Below are 17,384 nucleotides of genomic sequence, written 5' to 3' on the forward strand. Positions count from 1 at the left end.
TTGAAATACATATATCAAGCACATATCAAATGTAACCAGATACATTAACACTTGATTAATTTAGGTGAAACTCGCACTTACATATGGAAAATCCCAGAAAGATCTGGAGCTGGAATGGGTGATTCTCCTTGTATTCCATGGGTTTACTATTCAACTGTGGATCGAGTTAAGGTAAACTTTAAATCATTTGTGTTTTGTGCAGACTCCCAAAATAGACACACAATTGAAGGAAGATGAGGTTAGGGTTTTCCTGTGGTCCAGTTCTATGTTAAAAATCACAGCAAAGTAAGCTGTTCTGCAATTCATTTTGGCTTTTCTTTTTTATGGTTTAAGGTTGTACATTTACAGTTATAAATGTATCAACCTTATAACTGTGATTAAGGATACCACAGAATTAAATATTAATACAGTATCATTTCCCTTTTGATAAGAAAATACATTAAACTCAAAGAACTGAGGTATGATTTCAGAGTTCTATTATTACATGGTAATAAAAGTGCTGATGTCAACAGTCAATCACAGCACAGCTAGAGCTGCTGTTTGATTAAATATTTCGAAGCCAAAAAGCCCTCAACAACTAAAAATCAGAACATGTACCAAGACTCTTTTGCTGAATTAAGCCTCTAGTCCAAATCTCTCTTCTGAGTTCCAGACCTGTCTATATACCTGCCTATGAACATCTCTACCAGCATGTTCCACAGGCACAGAAACTCAGGAACTCTACAACAGAACTTGAGGTCTTCCTCTAGCTCTTTCTTCCTTTATTCCCAGTTGTGATAAATAGCACAAGAAACAAACCTAGTCATTTGTTCAAGCTAGAACCTTGGATATAGAATATCTAATTCTTACGCTTGGCTCACCAACACAGAGCTCTGTCCATTCCTTCTTATCTGCACAGATCAGGTGCTATTAATTTTCCTCAACTACTGCACTGGCCTCCTGGTCTCCAGTCTTTTCCCCATCCAAGCCTTCCTTCACTCCACCACTAGGATCACTGGTTTAAAATGCAAATATACTGCCACTCCATGTTCAATTTTTCAGTGGCTACTTATGACCCACAAGACAAAATCTAAAATGCCAAACATAGTACAGCTCAAAGGCCATTTAAGATCAAATCTGCATTACTGAAGCCCAGTCAAATCAAACTTCTCGTAGTTTAAGTCCATTACAATCTTCCCCACGTTCATTATCACTTTATGTACCTCCATTGCAGAAAGTGGGCCATTTCTTCTATTCATCTATTTTCCCTACTAGATTGAGTTCCTGAAGGCAGGGGATTTGTTTCCTGCTGGTTTTTAATGGCTGGCATAGTGCCTAGGTTATGGAATAGGCAAACCAGCACTATTTATTTGGGGTTGTGTTCAACTGCTGCTCATTACTTGAGCCAATATTTGGCCTTTGCAACACATTTCTGTTACTTGCACCATCAACCACACAACGTACCTATGACTCACCCTTGTTCCAATTTACTCCAAGTGGAAAGTTACTGACTTGACTGAAACACATTGGGCAAAGTCTACTAGTTATATCAGTCTCTGCCTTAAGTAGTAGACTTACTACTTTAAGTAGTACTTACTTTAAGTGCTACTTAAAATCCTGAGGTCATGGGGAATAAGGTCCCAGTTCTCTGAAATCCCAACCTGTGTCACAAAGATGACTAAGTTTTTGCTTGGTTTCAGGATCTCTTTAGTGGATTAATTGGCCCACTGATTGTTTGTCGGAAGCACTACTTAAAAGTATCCAATCCCATAAAGAAACTGGAATTTTCCCTTCTGTTTCTTGTTTTTGATGAGAATGAATCTTGGTACTTAGATGACAACATCAAAACATACTCTGATCACCCTGAGAAAGTAGACAAAGCCAATGAGGAATTCATGGAAAGCAATAAAATGCATGGTATGGTATATTATCCTAAAACCTATTTTTTCGCTCTTCTTCTTTCAAATAAAATTACTTGGGAAACTATTCATTTGTTTTATTTTATAATAAACCACTTCTGCCACAGTTGCATGTGAAAGAATTCTATTCAAAGCAAAAAGGGGGCTATATTCAAAATCATCAATCAACTTCGCTCCCAATTCCAAAGTCTCATTCCTTCTTAAACTCATAAACTTAAGAAGACTTTTGGCGCTAAGTGACTAGAAAAGCAGTGTGATGTTGACCTTAAAGTACCCATTTCCCTTTTCTGTAGTGAAATAAGTTCTAGTACCTCAAAAAGATCCCATATATTAACCTAATGGGGCTTCCCAGGTGGCACTAGTGGTAAAGAATCTGCCAGCCAATGTAGAAGACCTAAGAGATTTGGGTTTGATCCCTGGGTCATGAGATCCCCTGGAGGAGGACATGGCAACCGACTTCAGTGTTCCCGCCTGGAGAATCCCATCACTGAGGAGCCTGGCAGGCTATGGTCCATAGGGTTGCAAAGAGTAGGACATGACTGAAGCAACTTAGCACAGCACATTAACCTTAAAAACCTCTTTTCTGTGAAATAGCTGTTGGTTTAAAGTATCTTGGAAGGCAATAAAAATGTGTATGTTTTCCCCAGCTATTAATGGAAGGATGTTTGGGAACCTGCAAGGCCTCACGATGCATGTGGGAGATGAAGTCAACTGGTATCTGATGGGAATGGGCAATGAAGTAGACTTGCACTCGGTACATTTCCATGGCCACAGCTTCCAATACCAGGTAAGGGCCAACCACAGTCATTATTCCATTTGAAAGTGCTTTAATGCAAATGAAGGACATATCTCCTCAGACTTCAGAAAAGTTACAAATTATTTTCAAAGAGTGTGGCACACAGCTATTTCAATTGGCATTCCCAACCTTTGTTACACCTTGGGCTTTCCCTTGGATTTAGTTTTTACTGGCTTTTCTTGGGAGTTCTGCTCACATATTTATGGACAAGGTATTTGAAAAGAATCATTAGCAGAGCGGGTAGGAATGTTCACGTAATGATGGATTAGAGAGTAGAAACAACTTATTATAACCTTTGCCTGTTCTAAGTTCTGGATTGTAAATAGCCTGAAATGAACAAGATCAGCAGTTTGGTGTCAAATAATTGATTGGTTCCCAGGTCTCAATCCTACTTTGACTTCTCACCCAGTGCTGGTTTCAGCAGGAATATACAATCCTTTTGGAAACGCTTTGTCTTACCTTTGAGTTAATGTAGAAAATTCAGAAGCTACCACAAAGCACAGTACAGAACCATTTTATTACCACTTTTTGTTTTATTCCTTAGCAGACTTTCAATTCCATCCCTGTAGAAATCCCAAGTACTCTGTCAAGACTCTACCTGAACTGCTCCCAGTCTTGGCTTCTCCACTGGCCTCCTTTCCTACTCCCCTCACTACCCACCAGTCTTAAAGTTTCACAGACAGCTCGTCTAGGATAGGTTTAGCAAGAGTGATATTAAGACTGAAATGAGGTCATAGCTAAATTCCCTTGTGTAACTCCAGTGCTCTGATAAAAAGACAGAACAGCCAGGTGTTACTGACTGCTGAATTCACTTTTATCACATCTTCCCTTCACATCCATTTATTGGTCCATAGTGCCAAGGGTTTAGCAAAGATCACTTATCTTTGTATTACACACAGAAATACGTAGGGTCTCTTTCTTTTTTTAATGGATTTAGTCATTTTTCTAATATCCCTGAGATAGCCAATGAAAGATTATTTGAATGAACTCTCTCATATAATAAACATTATATACAATATTGGTCATTTTTCTAATTAAGCACAGGGGCATTTATACTTCTGATGTATTCGACCTCTTCCCTGGGACATACCAAACCTTAGAAATGACTCCAAAAACACCTGGAATCTGGTTACTCCACTGCCATGTGACTGACCACATTCATGCCGGAATGGAGACTACTTACACTGTTCTACCAAACGAAGGTGAATATTCTTTTAGTGATTCTAGAAGGCATATATCATGAGTATAATTAAGATGCACAATTTTGTCTATATACTTGCCCCCAAATGAAGCATTCGTGAATTTGCTACCCTGATTTCTTCTTTCTCTACCTCCAAGTAGGATTCTCTCTTTTTTTTTTTTCCTACTGTTAAATGGTGTGGGACACTGCTTATCTTCTGATAGCTGGTACTGATACAGCACCAATAGTTTCTTGAGTAATACAAATTGACACCAATTTGATGCAGTGTAATTCATAGTCCTAAAACCGATATGTGTAAGAGAGTAGTTGTGATTTAACAAAAGGCACATTTAAAATTTAATGTCTTTTTAAATAGAAAACGTTCACTTTTTTTTCCAGGTAGTACCTGGTACAGGAAAACCACCCCCCCACCAACCCCATATAACAAATATAATTTCAAATAGTCAATCAGGCAGAACAGAGTCTTTCTGTGCTTCTGTGGGGAGGGGAGGCATTACTGATTATTGTTTGACAATGACTGTCTTAGTCCATTTAGGCTGAGTTTTGTTGTAACAAAACTCAGTCCATTTTGTTGTAACAAAATACCAGACTGGGTAGCTTATACATTGTTGTTCAGTCGCCCAGTTGTGTCTGACTTTGCAATCCCATGGACTGCAGCACTGCAAACCTCCCTGTCCCTCAGCATCTCCCAGAGTTTGCCCAAGTTTGCCCAAGTTCATGTTACAAAAATTGATTTTCACTGTTCTGGAGTCTGTTAACCTGAGATCAGGGTGTCAACACAGTTGTGTGAGGGTCGTTTTCTGGGTTAAAGATTCACTGTATCTTCAAATGGCAGAAGGGACAAGCTGGCTCTCCACGGGCATCTTTTATAAGGGCACTATTCCCATTCACCAGGGCTCCAACCTCATGACCTAAACACTTCCCAAAGACTTAACCTAATACTATCACCTTGGGCATTAGGCTTTCAACATATGAGTGGGTGGGGGGAAGATACACAAATATTTATTAGACCATAGCAATGATCCAGGAAAAAAAAAACAAACCTAAATTCCCTGCTCTGCCCATCCCAGCAAGAACACTCCCTCCTATGTAAGCACATGCACACGATAAAATCACAGAAAAACAAATAGCCCTTTGATGGATAAACACTAAATACCAAAGAAATGTGTTACATAAAGAGTAAATTCCTGCTACCAACAAGGGATTAATGTCCAAAATATACAAACAGTTTATACAGCTTAATATCAAAAAACCAAACAACCCAATCCAAAAAATGGGCAGAAGATCTAAATAGACATTTCTCCAAAGAAGATATACAGACAGCCAACAGGCACACGAAAAGATGCTCGATATCACTTATTATTAGAGAAATGCAAAACAAAACTATAATGAGACATCACCTCATACCGGTCAGAATGGATATCATCAAAAAAATCCACAAATAGTAAATGCTGGAGAGGGTGTGGATAAAAAGGAACTATCCTACAATTTTTTATGGGAATGTAAATTGGTACAGGTGCTATGAAGAACAGTATGGAGGTTCCTTGAAAAACTAAAAATAGAGCTACCACATGACCCTATAATTCCACTCCTGGGCATAAATCCATACAAAACCACGATCCAGAAAGTTGCATGCACCCCGGTGTTCACTGTAGCACTGTTTACAATAGCCAAGACATGGAAGCAACCTAAATGTCCATGGACAGGGGATGGATAAAGAAGATGTGGTATATATACATACACACACACACACACACACACACACGCACACACGCACACACACACACACACGGGAATATTACTCAGCCATAAAACAGAAGTAATCTCATTTAAAGCAACATGGATGGACCTAGAGATAATCATATTCAGTCAGAGAAAGACAAATATCATATCACTTACGTGTGGAATATAAAAAAATGATACAAATGAACTTAAAAAACAGAAACAGACCCACAGACATAGAAAACAAATTTATGGCTACCAAAGGGGAAGTGAGGGGGCAGGAGATAAATTAGGAGTTTTGGATTAACATATACACAATACTATATACAAAATATGTACACAAGAACCTATTATATAGCAGAGGTCCTATACTGTACTTAATACAAAAACCTATAATGGAAAAGAATCTGAAAAAAATGTATACGTATATATATATATATATCTCTGAATCATTTTGCTACTCACCTAAAATTAACACAACATTGTAAATTAAATATATTTCCATTTTAAAAGTTGAGATTAGAAAAAAGGAAAATTCTTGCTTTATGGTTGCAGGCTTTGGTGTTTCCTGAGTCTTCCGAGTACAGAGCTGTTGGAATTGGCAACAGCAAATCCAATGAGGGGAAATGATGTAGAGAAAACAACTCCTTGCACTTCCCCATCAAACTGGCATAAAAGGGAACACATAAATGAAAGAAAATATAGAAGTATATATATTTCAAATACTAAAAATCACTGAAAGATTACTCACTGGTACAAATGAAGGTTTCTGTTCCTGTTCCTACACAAAGACCTCATAATATGAAAAACTACTTCCATTAAAACCCTTGATTACAAAGTGTGGTACTGAGAGCATCAGAACACCAAAGATTCAGACAAAACATCAACCACTGCATGTAATGCCAGTAACTGCTGAACAGGGCAGAGTCAGAGATGAGAAAGAAAACCTTTCTTTAGAAGGTTTAAAGAAAAATAGCACACATGGAAACCACATGAAAGTATCACCCTGTTTAGGGAAATAATCCAGAGTGAAGGAATATGGAGGCAGGCATTCTGGAAATTCAAGTATGCAAATGCCTGATATGCAGAGAAAGCTGCTACAGGCTAAATCTACACAACAGAGACAAGGAAAAGATTCCTCTTGTAGGATAAGCCCAGGAGGAGACGAGGGAGGTGACTTTGATTAAGGTGACTTTGCTAGGTTAAGAAAGGGGAAACTGTTTTAAAAGTCCTGCTAAAAACTGTGGAACAAACAGCAAATGTGAAGGTAAAACATGAGTTGGAAAAAAAGATTAAAGAGAAATCCGGCTTTTCAAAGACTGAAAGAAGCAATTATGAACAAAAAAGATAGTTTGAATGATTCACAGAAAAATGGGGAGCCACATTGGTCAGTCTGAATTATCTTTAAATGAAAGTCTGATAAAGCTTTGGCCAAGTCTACCTTGATTCTAAATCTTAGGAGAATTTCAGCCTACCATGACACAGACAAGGGAGAAAATCAAGTTATAGTGAAACTTTTCAATAATATGCACAGGGAGACAGACAATTTCCTCCACAAAGAAAAAAATATCACTGGAAAAGAACTGTGGATATCCTGTCATGCTTAAAGTAATGCCTCATTTCCTCTACCCGAGGAAACATAATAAAGACCTCCCCTAATAAATACAAACAGTACTTTGTTTAAACTGACACTGCCACAACAGCCAGATAACCTCTTGAAGCTGTCTGAGAAAACCTTATTTAGCTTTAAGTTCCTGATACACAGGGAGTGTATATTCTGCACTTCTAGTAGATGCCCAAATCCAGTTCAGTGCTCTGCTTGGCAAATATCTAACCACATACTAACTCAATAAAAAGGAATTTTTAACTTTTTTGGACACCATGTCAGACTTACAGACAAGTTGCAAGAGCAGTACAAAAAAAATCCCTGTATATTTTTAACCCAGATTCCCCAATGATGCAGTTTGCCCAGCATCATCTATTTTCTCATCCTTTCTCCTATCTCCCTAACCACAAAGACTACAGATACTGTAAATACATATACTCCTATTTCCTGAGAACAAGACTGTTCTTATAAACACAGTATACCTACCAAAATCAGGACCCTTTTCGTGTTTCATCAATTTTTCTACCCATGTTCCACATAGAAAGAGAAACTCCGATTCATGCGCTATGTTTGGCGGACACGTCTTCTTGTCTCCTGGGTCTAGAGCAGTTCCTTGGTCTTTGTCTTTTACCACTTTGACATTTTTAAAGAATACAGGGCAGTCACTTTGTAGAATGTCCTTCAGTTCTGGTTTGTCTAAGGTATTCTTGGACTTCCCACACGGCTTGGTGGTAGAGAATACACCCGCAATGCAGGAGAGGCAGGTTCAATCCCTGGGTTGGGAAGATCTCCTAGAGAAGGAAATGGCAACCCACTCCAGTCTTCCCGCCTGGAGAATCCCATGGACAGAGGAGCTGGGCGGGCTACAGTCCATGGGGTCGCAAAGGGTCAGGCAAGACTCAGCGACTAAACAAGGTTTCCTCATGATCAGATTCAGGTTATTCATTGTTTTTTTCTCAGCACATACATCGAGACAAGATGCTGATTTGCTCACTTCCTGGTTGTGTTGATTTTGAGCATTTGATTAAGGACATGTCTGCCAGGTTTCTCTACTATAAAGTGACTATTTTTCCCTTTATAATTAATAAGGTTCTTATGGGAAGGAAAGTTAATTTTTCTTTAAATAAAGCAGTACTAGAATGAGAGGCGGAGAAGGCAATGGCACCCCACTCCAGTACTCTTGCCTGGAAAATCCCATGGATGGAGGAGCCTGGTAGGCTGCAGTCCATGGCGTTGCTAGGAGTCAGACACGACTGAGCGACTTCACTTTCACTTTTCACTTTCATGCATTGGAGAAGGAAATGGCAACCCACTCCAGTATTCTTGCCTGGGGAATCCCAGGGACGGGGGAGCCTGGTGGGCTGCCGTCTATGGGGTCGCATAGAGTCCGACATGACTGAAGCCACTTAGCAGCAGCAGCAGAATGAGAGGAGTGTTTTAAACATATATAAATGAATCAAGAATAACTAAACAACATAACCTTTAAAAATTAGAATACATTTAAAGCACCATGTGCTAATCTTTTTAACTGTATGATATATGCTATTTTTAATAATGGTCTTAAAATTTCTTTTTCTATAGAGACCAAGTCTGGATGAAAGAAATAAATTGGTGATAAGTGGAAAAAAAAAGAAAAAACAATGATTTGTAACAATGTATGTGAAAGTGTTGAATAGAAGGCTTACTTTGGAATGGCTATAAGCATTAAAAAAAAAAAAGACGGAAAATACACATGCCATACATTTGTGCAGAAAACTGTCACACTGTTTCATATGTAAAGATCAATAGACTGTATTTTGACACAACTGACTCCAATACATCTGGTAATATAACTGATTAATATAGGTGGTTCATACCACCATTAGGTAGGGCTTTACAAAACTGTGTTACAAAAAAAATCTATGACTAGATGTTGTCCTGGACAGTCCTTAAAGGATCACTATTAAAGATTCAATGATTTCAATAAAAATAAATAAGATTCAATGAAATGTTTCTAAAATTTGGCTTATCAATCCTTCTAATGTACTGTTGACTTCATTCCTAATGGACCAGTGGACAAAGGGGCATCAATGTAGAGGAAGTAAAATAAAAAATCAAACAAGACAAAATAAAATAAAAATTTCAAAACAGTGAGACCAACATTGAACTTCTAATCTACAGAACTGTAAGATAATTCTGTGTTGTTTTAAGCCACTAAGCTTGTGATGATTTGTTACAGCAGCCATAAAAAATCAATAGGATACTCTTCTAAGATATACCATTTATTTTATGTCATGCATGCTAAGTTGCTTTAGTTGTATCCAACTCTTTGCGACCCTGTGGACCGTAGCCCATCAGGCTGCTCTGTCCATGGGTTTTCCCAGGCCAGAATACTGGAGTAGATTGCCATTTCCTTCTCCAGAGGATCTTCTCGACCCAGGGATTGAACCAGTGTCTCTTACATCTCTTGCATTGGCAAGTGGGTTCTTTACCACTAGCGCCATCTGGGAAGCTATTATATATCAATTATACCTAAATAAAGCTGTTAAAGGAATTTCCCGGTGGCTCAGAAGTTAAAGAATATGCCTGCAATGTAGAAGAGTTGGGTTCGATCCCTGGGTCAGGAAGAACCCCTGGAGAAGGGAATGGCTACCCACTCCAGCATTCTTGACTGGAGAATTCCATGGACAAAGGAACCTGGCGGGTTACAGTCCATGGAGTCACAAAAGTTGGACACAAATGAACAACTAACACTTTCAAAGCTGTTAAAATTTTTATTTTTTTTAAACATTTTTTTAATAAAATATTTTAGTTTTAAAAGATTTAAAATATCTTAAAAATAAAATATTTATTTAAACATTTAAAAATAAAATGTTCCCTATCTGAATTTTGTGAACCCTTGAAGTCAAAAGGATGTTAATCTGGAACTGGAAAAAGACAGAGTTGAGAAATAATCTATAAATTAAATTCTGATAAAAACAAACACTGCCATCATGAGAAAAGTTTTTATAATATGGTTGTGGAAACACCAAGTGAGTAGCATTTTTGCCCAGTCTTAACTAAGGTCAAGCACACAATCAGTGAGCTGAACTTGGACTCAGAATTGTCTAATAAGAGGCTAAAAAAAGAAGACACAGGTCTTTATATTTCTTTATTTTTCACATACACTCTAGCTAAAAGAGCAAGAGTACACATCAACAAAAAATGGAAACAAAACTTTGACTGAAAGACATGCATTCAACAAATTATGTAAGTAGCCAGACAAGAAGAAAGTCAGCTTTGTAAACTTTTATTTCATTTGATTCAGAGAAACTCAGCATGAGCTTTGAAAGTAACAAGAAAATAAACTTTGATATCTTTTACTGTGGGAAAACAATAAAATCTTTCTCAAGGAAAATTACTGTTTTTAAAAGTGACACAGTAGAAAAATCTGGAAAAATCTGGACTACTTGGGAGGACATTCTTCTGAACACACTTACAAACTGTTTTATGTTCCTGGGATGAAAAAGACTGTCGTGGCTCCAACAACAGTAAACTGATGTTTCTTGGTATAAAAGTCAGCCTCTATCTTTCAAAATATGTGCTTTCTTTGAGGGAATTCCAATGTCTTGTAGCTTTTTAACATTCTGGACAATTAAATGGACTCAGGTCATAAATTATGAAATTAGTAATAACACTGAGGTAAGTAGACTGAAGGAGAAGGAATTGGCAACCCACTCCAGTGTTCTTGCCTGGAGAATCCCAGGGACAGTGGAGCCTGGTGGGCTGCCGTCTATGGGGTCGCACAGAGTCAGACACGACTGAAGCGACTTTGCAAGCAGACTGAAAACATTTGCAGTGTATGTACATATTCAATATAAAAATCCTTTATATATATATTTTATATGGCATTCAGCTGTTCAAGATTCAGTGCCATGTGCCATTGTGGCACCTTTCAAATGATACTTTCAAGTCAATGATTTCTTTCGACTGCAGTAAAGAAGATACGGCAAGAAAAACGCTGCAGTGCCATCTTCTGGGAGGACGTTTAAGAAATCCCTTAGTTCTAGTTCCACAGCAACAACTGACAGTGTTTCTGTTTGTGAGAAAGGATATCTGAGTTAGAACTGAGATTCTGCCTTTCACCCAATTCTCTCATCACTCAACCAGTGAGAAGCTAATTCAGGTGACAAAATGTTGTAACTATGGTAAGAAAGAGGAAAAAAAAACCCAGTCTTTTAAATCTAAAAATGCTTTACAGTTCTAACAATTTACTCTCTCCAGAATCATTTGTAGGAAAATACAATCAACTGAACACTGTTTTTAATGTTAAGACTATATTGCAGCTCCTTTATAGACTGTCTGCGTGGCGCTAGCGGTAAAGAACCTGTCTGCCAATGCAGGAGACTCAAGAGACACGGGTTCGATCCCTGGGTTGGGAAGATCCGCTGGAGTAGGAAATGGCAACCCACCACAGTATTCTTGCCTGGGAAATTCCATGGACAGAGGAGCCTGGCAGGCTACAGTCCATGGGGTCGTGAAGAGTCAGACATGACTAAGCATGCATGCATGCACACACGAGTATGTGCACGCCTGAACACACACACACACATACACACACACACATACACAGAGGGCATTAACTGTTAGATGAAAGTGAAAGTCAGGTTGCTCAGTTGTGTCCGACTCTTTGTGACCCCATGGACTGTAGCCTACTAGGCTCCTCTGTCCATGGGATTTTCCAGGCAAGAGTACTGGAGTGGGTTGCCATTTCCTTCTCCTGGGGATTGTCCCCACCCAGGGATCGAACCCAGGTCTCCCCCATTGTGAGTAGGCACTTTACCATCTGAGCTAGTGGGTAGGCACTTTACCATCTGAGCTAGTGGGAAGCCCTAAGTGTTAGATGCCATTTTCCTAAATCTGTTCCTCTCTATTGTGATTTTCATGTTAATAGGCATAAATCTGTTTTCAAGACCATTTACTTTTTTTCTCAAACTGTAAAATGTGTTCTAATGAATATTAAATATTAAGGAACTTAGTAAACATTTTTATAAAGGTAACTAATTTTATGACTCTATTGTTCTTGATACACGCAGCCCTCTGCTGGGAAGAAAAGGGAATGACATTTAAGAACAATGTTTCTAAACCTTCTGCAGTGCCATTCTCTGTTTGATTCTTACATGCCTACCACTTATCCTATTTGCAGAGTAACTGAAATATAAAAATTCCTGCTCAGGTATGTGTGCGTCCTTCCAAAGCCAGCTGTCCAATATACACAATCTAAATCACCCCTTACACAAAGGAATGACATGCTCTTGTTTCTAAAAAGTTAGTGAATGGTATGACAGGAACATATGAGAAAGATGCCTGGCTCTGGAATCAAGACAGACTTGGGCAGGGATCACTCTTCGACTTACGCTCTGGGTGACTTTGAGAAGGTCAAACTCCTGAGTCTCAGATTCCTCATCTATCATGTAGTGGTACCACCTACTAGCTTCCAGAGTCCTTGGAGAATTATTTAAAAGACAGTGATGCATTCTGACATAGTGACATAAAACAGAATCTTAATAAACAATAATTACTAACTTGCAAAACTCATGAATTATCAACACTTTCCTATTAAACTAGTTTATTTTGTCTAAATGTGGAACCTGTAAGAATAACCTACATACAAAAAAACTGATTTGGGAACCACTGTAATTATAGAGCCAACAAAAATCTTGCCACTGCCCTATTCTCCTCTTCTGCCAATTAGTGAGGGGCTTATACAGGTTAGGACTTCCCTGGTGGCTCAGACGGTAAAGAATCCGCCTGCAGTACAGGAGACCTGGCTTCGATCCCTGGGTTGGGAAGATTCCCCTGGAGGATGGCATGGCAACCCACTCCAGTATTTTCTAGGGGGCTTCCCTGGTGGCTCAGAGGGTAAAGTGTCTGCCTACAATATTAGACACCCAAGTTTGATTCCTGGGTCGGGAATATCCCCTGGAGAAGGAAATGGCAACCCACTCCAGTACTCTTGCCTGGAAAATCCCATGGACTGATAAGCCTGGTAGGCTACAGTCCATAGGGTCACAAAGAGTCAGACACGACTGAGCGACTTCACTTTTCACTTCACTTATACAGATTACAAGAACAAGGTCAATATCATAAATCTGTAGAGTACTTTAAATCCTCCAGTGTGTCTAAAAAATATGTGTTGAATGTTAAAAACGGTTATCTCTGGCTAGAATTTAAACTGACTTTTTAAACTTCATAGTTTACTACAGTGGTAGAACTTTTACTAAGCACAGTTCACTGACTCAAAAATAGTAGTATTTCTGTGAAACAAGCCAATCACTAACCCCAGTTTTAGTGGCTCTGTTTTAGTGCAGTGGTTCTCAACAATCACAGTTTTGCCACACCCCCACCCCCAGGGACATCTGGTAATGGCTGGAGACATTTCCATTTTACCTGGGCAAGTGTTACTGGTATTTAGTGGGTAGAGGCCAGGGATGCTGGTAACATCCTACAATGCACAGGAGACACCTACACACAAATTATCTGGTTCAAGATGTGAGTACTGACAAGGCTGAGAAATGCTGCACTACAAAGAAATCCAAGCTCCTAAGTATACTGGCGGTGGTTTATTATATTAAACCTTATATATCTACATTATTTATATTAAATATTTATTATATTAATAATGGTATATTATTAATATATAAATCCATGATCTCCATCTCAACCATACCATCTTGCAATTTTTGCCTAGCATTCTACTCCACAGTCAGTCTTGAACTTCTCATTAGTCCCAGGCACTTAAAAAACTGGCTTGCCTCAGGCTTACTCAGTAAGTAGAAGGCTTGGAACTCACCTCCAATTCTAACTCCAATCCTGGTCTCTTCTGGATATACCACAGGCGCCAACAGAAAGACAACTCCCCCCCGCCCCCCAATAAAAATGGACTTGAGGTTATTCAGGTGTCTTCCCTTCAAATCAGTAACTAGTTATAGACTCTTCCTATGGAGAAGCACATTGCTGGCAAGGAAAGTGTAACATGAAAAATGTTAAAACACGATTCCAGCCCTGAAGATACATACAATCTGATAAAGGTTAAATTGCACACAGCACTTAGTTCTGTGAGCCACACACACACTATATGCACATGTGTGTGAACACACACATATTAAAGATACAGAAAAATGAACATGTGGAGGAATGACTATTTAAGTTACGGGTAGAGAATTTGTTAATGAGGATCAGAAAAGGAAGAAGGAAGAGTCTTGCCTAAGATAATAACACTACTGGGGTGTGAAGATGTGAGGTACCTGTCCCAGAAAGAGATCCACCAACAAGAATAATCAGCTCAAAATTACATGATGCAGATGGGACTGGGCAATCAAACAGCTGACACTGCTGCTGCTACTAAGTCGCTTCAGTCTTGTCTGACTCTGTGCGACCCCATAGACGGCAGCCCACCAGGCTTCCCTGTCCCCGGGATTCTCCAGGCAAGAACACTGGAGAGGGTTGCCATTTCCTTCTCCAATCATGAAAGTGAAAAGTGAAAGGGAAGTTGCTCAGTCGTGTCCGACTCTTAGTGACCCCATGGACTGCAGCCCACCAGGCTCCTCCACCCATGGGATTTTCCAGGCAAGAGTACTGGAGGGGGGTGCCATTGCCTTCTCCACACCTGACACTGCTACCTTGTAAAAATGAAAGTATCACACAGAGAGGTGGGTAGGACAAGTAGTATGAACGTTCCTCCTTGTCTTCCCAGTCACAAACATACACCTTTACTTAAATGAGGATCTCCAGAAAAGCACCATCCAATGGCCACTAGCTTTGCCTAACACTTAAAGTCAGTGACCTCAGCTGGAAAATACAATTCCCACACTGTCAACTTCTAATATTTTAGGCACATTGGTATCAATAGAACCATACCTTTGTCATCAAGCCAACCATTAGCAAGTGATATTAACACACAAAAGAAGAGAAACAAAACCATATAGCTATCAATATTTATAAATGACTATAAACTATAAAAATTCAAACAGTAACTACCTTTTCTATAAAATACTGTGTAATTTAGAGATACTAAGCATCTAAATTTTTGAGAAACTTGTCATTCCTCAGTACTTGGTTATAATTGTGACTAATAATAATAAATAATCTTAATTTCCTGCATGAAGTAAATTAAGCACCCAGATCATTAAACAAAATGGATTTGTCTTAATGGTTATTCCAATTTCTAAAATACTGAGGCTGTGAGTTTCTCTATGATAAACTGTTAAGTGTTTGAAAAAATTAACCTAGAGGAATCAGCTCTAGAGCTAAAAGTGAAGTGAAGTGAAGTCTCTCAGTCATGTCCAGCTCTTTGCAAACTGCATGGACTGTAGCCTACCAGGCTCCTCAGTCCATGGAAATTTTCCAGGCAAGAGTACTAGAGTGGGTTGCCATTTCCTTCTCCAGGGTATCTTCCCGACCCAGGGATCACACCCGGGTCTTGCGCATTGCAGGCAGACGCTTTACCGTCTAAGCCACCAGGGAAGCCCAGGGAAGAGCTAAAAAATATCAGTGAATAAGGTAAGCTCTCCGGGTAATTCTCAGACCCTCAAGCTCAGACCCTCTTCACCATACTTGAGAATCACATAAAATACATGAGAAAGCAAGGTTTCAGCAAATTATGGAAATGAAGACTCCCAAATTTATAATAAAGAAAAAAAGATTATTTTACCTTTTAGTGATGATAAATAAAGTTGATATTTCTCTCCACCACATTTTATTCTCTGACAAAGTTCAGGCAGCAATTTTTTCCACCACAAAGTCTATCTTGGGAAAAAATGAGTACTTTTAAAGTTTGCATTTTATACTCAGATTTCCAACAAGAAGAAAAAGATTGTGCAAGGAAGCACAGGGCAAAAATACATCAACTTGGTTAAGGCAAAGACTTTTTTCAAAGTCTTCTGCTTAAACTATAACATAAGTCAGATTTTTACCTTGAAAATCTTAACAGTATGTACACTGTACATATATATGTAATACCACTATTTTCAAGAAGAAACATAGGCATGTCTTGTTTTCATCTCTCAGGTAGCAGGAAAGAAGGAAGGAACAAAAGAAAAATTTCTAAAATCAAAAACTCTTTTAATCTCTAAAGACCAGATAATCCACAAAAGATTTTCTCATCATTCATTATGTTTTCAAAATCTTCAGATAATAGCGGACTTCATCTCCAAACAAGAGATTTTTAGTGAAAATAACATACCAGCACAATACATGTTAACAGCCTCTGCTGCTGCTGCTAAGTCGCTTCAGTCGTGTCCAACTCTGTGCGACTCCATGTGTCCTCCCACCAGGCTCCCCCATCCCTGGGATTCTCCAGGCAAGAACACTGGAGTGGGTTGCCATTTCCTTCTCCAATGCATGACAGTGAAAAGTGAAAGTGAAGTCGCTCAGTCGTGTCTGACCCTCAGCGACCCCATGGACTGCAGCCCTCCAAGCTCCCCCGTCCCTGGGATTCTCCAGGCAAGAACACTGGAGTGGGTTGCCATTTCCTTCTCCAATGCATGAAAGTGAAAGTGAAGTCAGTCAGTCGTGTCCCACTCCTAGCGACCCCATGTTCTGCAGCCTACCAGGCTCCTCCGTCCATGGGGTTTTCCAGGCAAGAGTACTGGACTGGGGTGCCATGGTACTCAAAACATGTAACATATTAGACATACATGCTCTTTTGATCCACATAGTCCTGTGAGGTTGGACTGGCATAATCTGTCCCCATTTTGCAGATAAGGCAACAAAATTATCATTTGATTATCACAGATAAAGACTAAAAAACACAATCTGAAAAGCATACCCGATTCTCTTCTTTCAGCTCGTGATTAGCATATGGGATGACTGCCTCAGGGCATCTCTCTAACAGCCTGTCTATGCACTGCTCATACTCTTTCAAACGCGTATGACACAGAACATGGACGCTGAGGCCAGCAACAGTATCTTCTGAGAGTGGCTCCAAGAATGGAACGATGGAAGCTATGTCAAATGAAGGACCACATATAAGAGACTATGAACAGAAAAGTGAAATGTTATGGAATGAGGCACCCAAAACACTAAAGCACAACATAACAGAACACAAGTTTTTTAAAAAAGACTAAATCTCATTTGCCAAAAAAAGAAAAAAAACACGCAATTTTAGAGCACACGCTTGCTTGGAGTGGACTGTGTACTTAA

At 39.2% G+C, this 17,384-nt stretch overlaps 2 protein-coding genes across 7 annotated transcripts in view; one reads left to right on the forward strand and one right to left on the reverse strand.

The window, feature by feature from the left end:
- CP (ceruloplasmin) overlaps positions 1-17,384 on the forward strand; it is a 60,533-nt gene that overhangs the window by 37,556 nt on the left and 5,593 nt on the right. For 2 of the 4 annotated variants that reach the window (XM_018049097.1, XM_018049103.1), the window contains 4 exons: positions 65-171; positions 1,680-1,896; positions 2,546-2,685; positions 3,734-3,896. In XM_018049097.1, the coding sequence (XP_017904586.1) occupies positions 65-171; positions 1,680-1,896; positions 2,546-2,685; positions 3,734-3,896 (627 nt within the window). Of the gene's footprint in view, positions 1-64; positions 172-1,679; positions 1,897-2,545; positions 2,686-3,733; positions 3,897-4,273; positions 4,354-8,804; positions 8,942-17,384 lie in introns of those variants that run through there. The other 2 variants (XM_018049100.1, XM_005675461.3) reach the window with 2 other exon arrangements.
- HPS3 (HPS3, biogenesis of lysosomal organelles complex 2 subunit 1) overlaps positions 9,962-17,384 on the reverse strand; it is a 42,382-nt gene continuing 34,959 nt past the window's right edge. The window contains exons 15-17 of one of the 3 annotated variants that reach the window (XR_001918157.1): positions 17,011-17,186; positions 15,895-15,985; positions 9,962-11,277 (exon numbers count right to left, since the gene is read on the reverse strand). Coding sequence is in view for 1 of the 3 variants with exons in the window: in XM_013965835.2 (XP_013821289.2) it covers positions 11,150-11,277; positions 15,895-15,985; positions 17,011-17,217 (426 nt within the window). In the remaining 2 variants the exon portion in view is untranslated. Of the gene's footprint in view, positions 11,278-15,894; positions 15,990-17,010; positions 17,218-17,384 lie in introns of all 3 variants that reach the window. The other 2 variants (XR_001918156.1, XM_013965835.2) reach the window with 2 other exon arrangements.

The sequence above is a fragment of the Capra hircus genome, chromosome 1, assembly GCF_001704415.2.
Source record: "Capra hircus breed San Clemente chromosome 1, ASM170441v1, whole genome shotgun sequence".
In the NCBI taxonomy this organism is placed as follows: Eukaryota; Metazoa; Chordata; class Mammalia; order Artiodactyla; family Bovidae; genus Capra; species Capra hircus.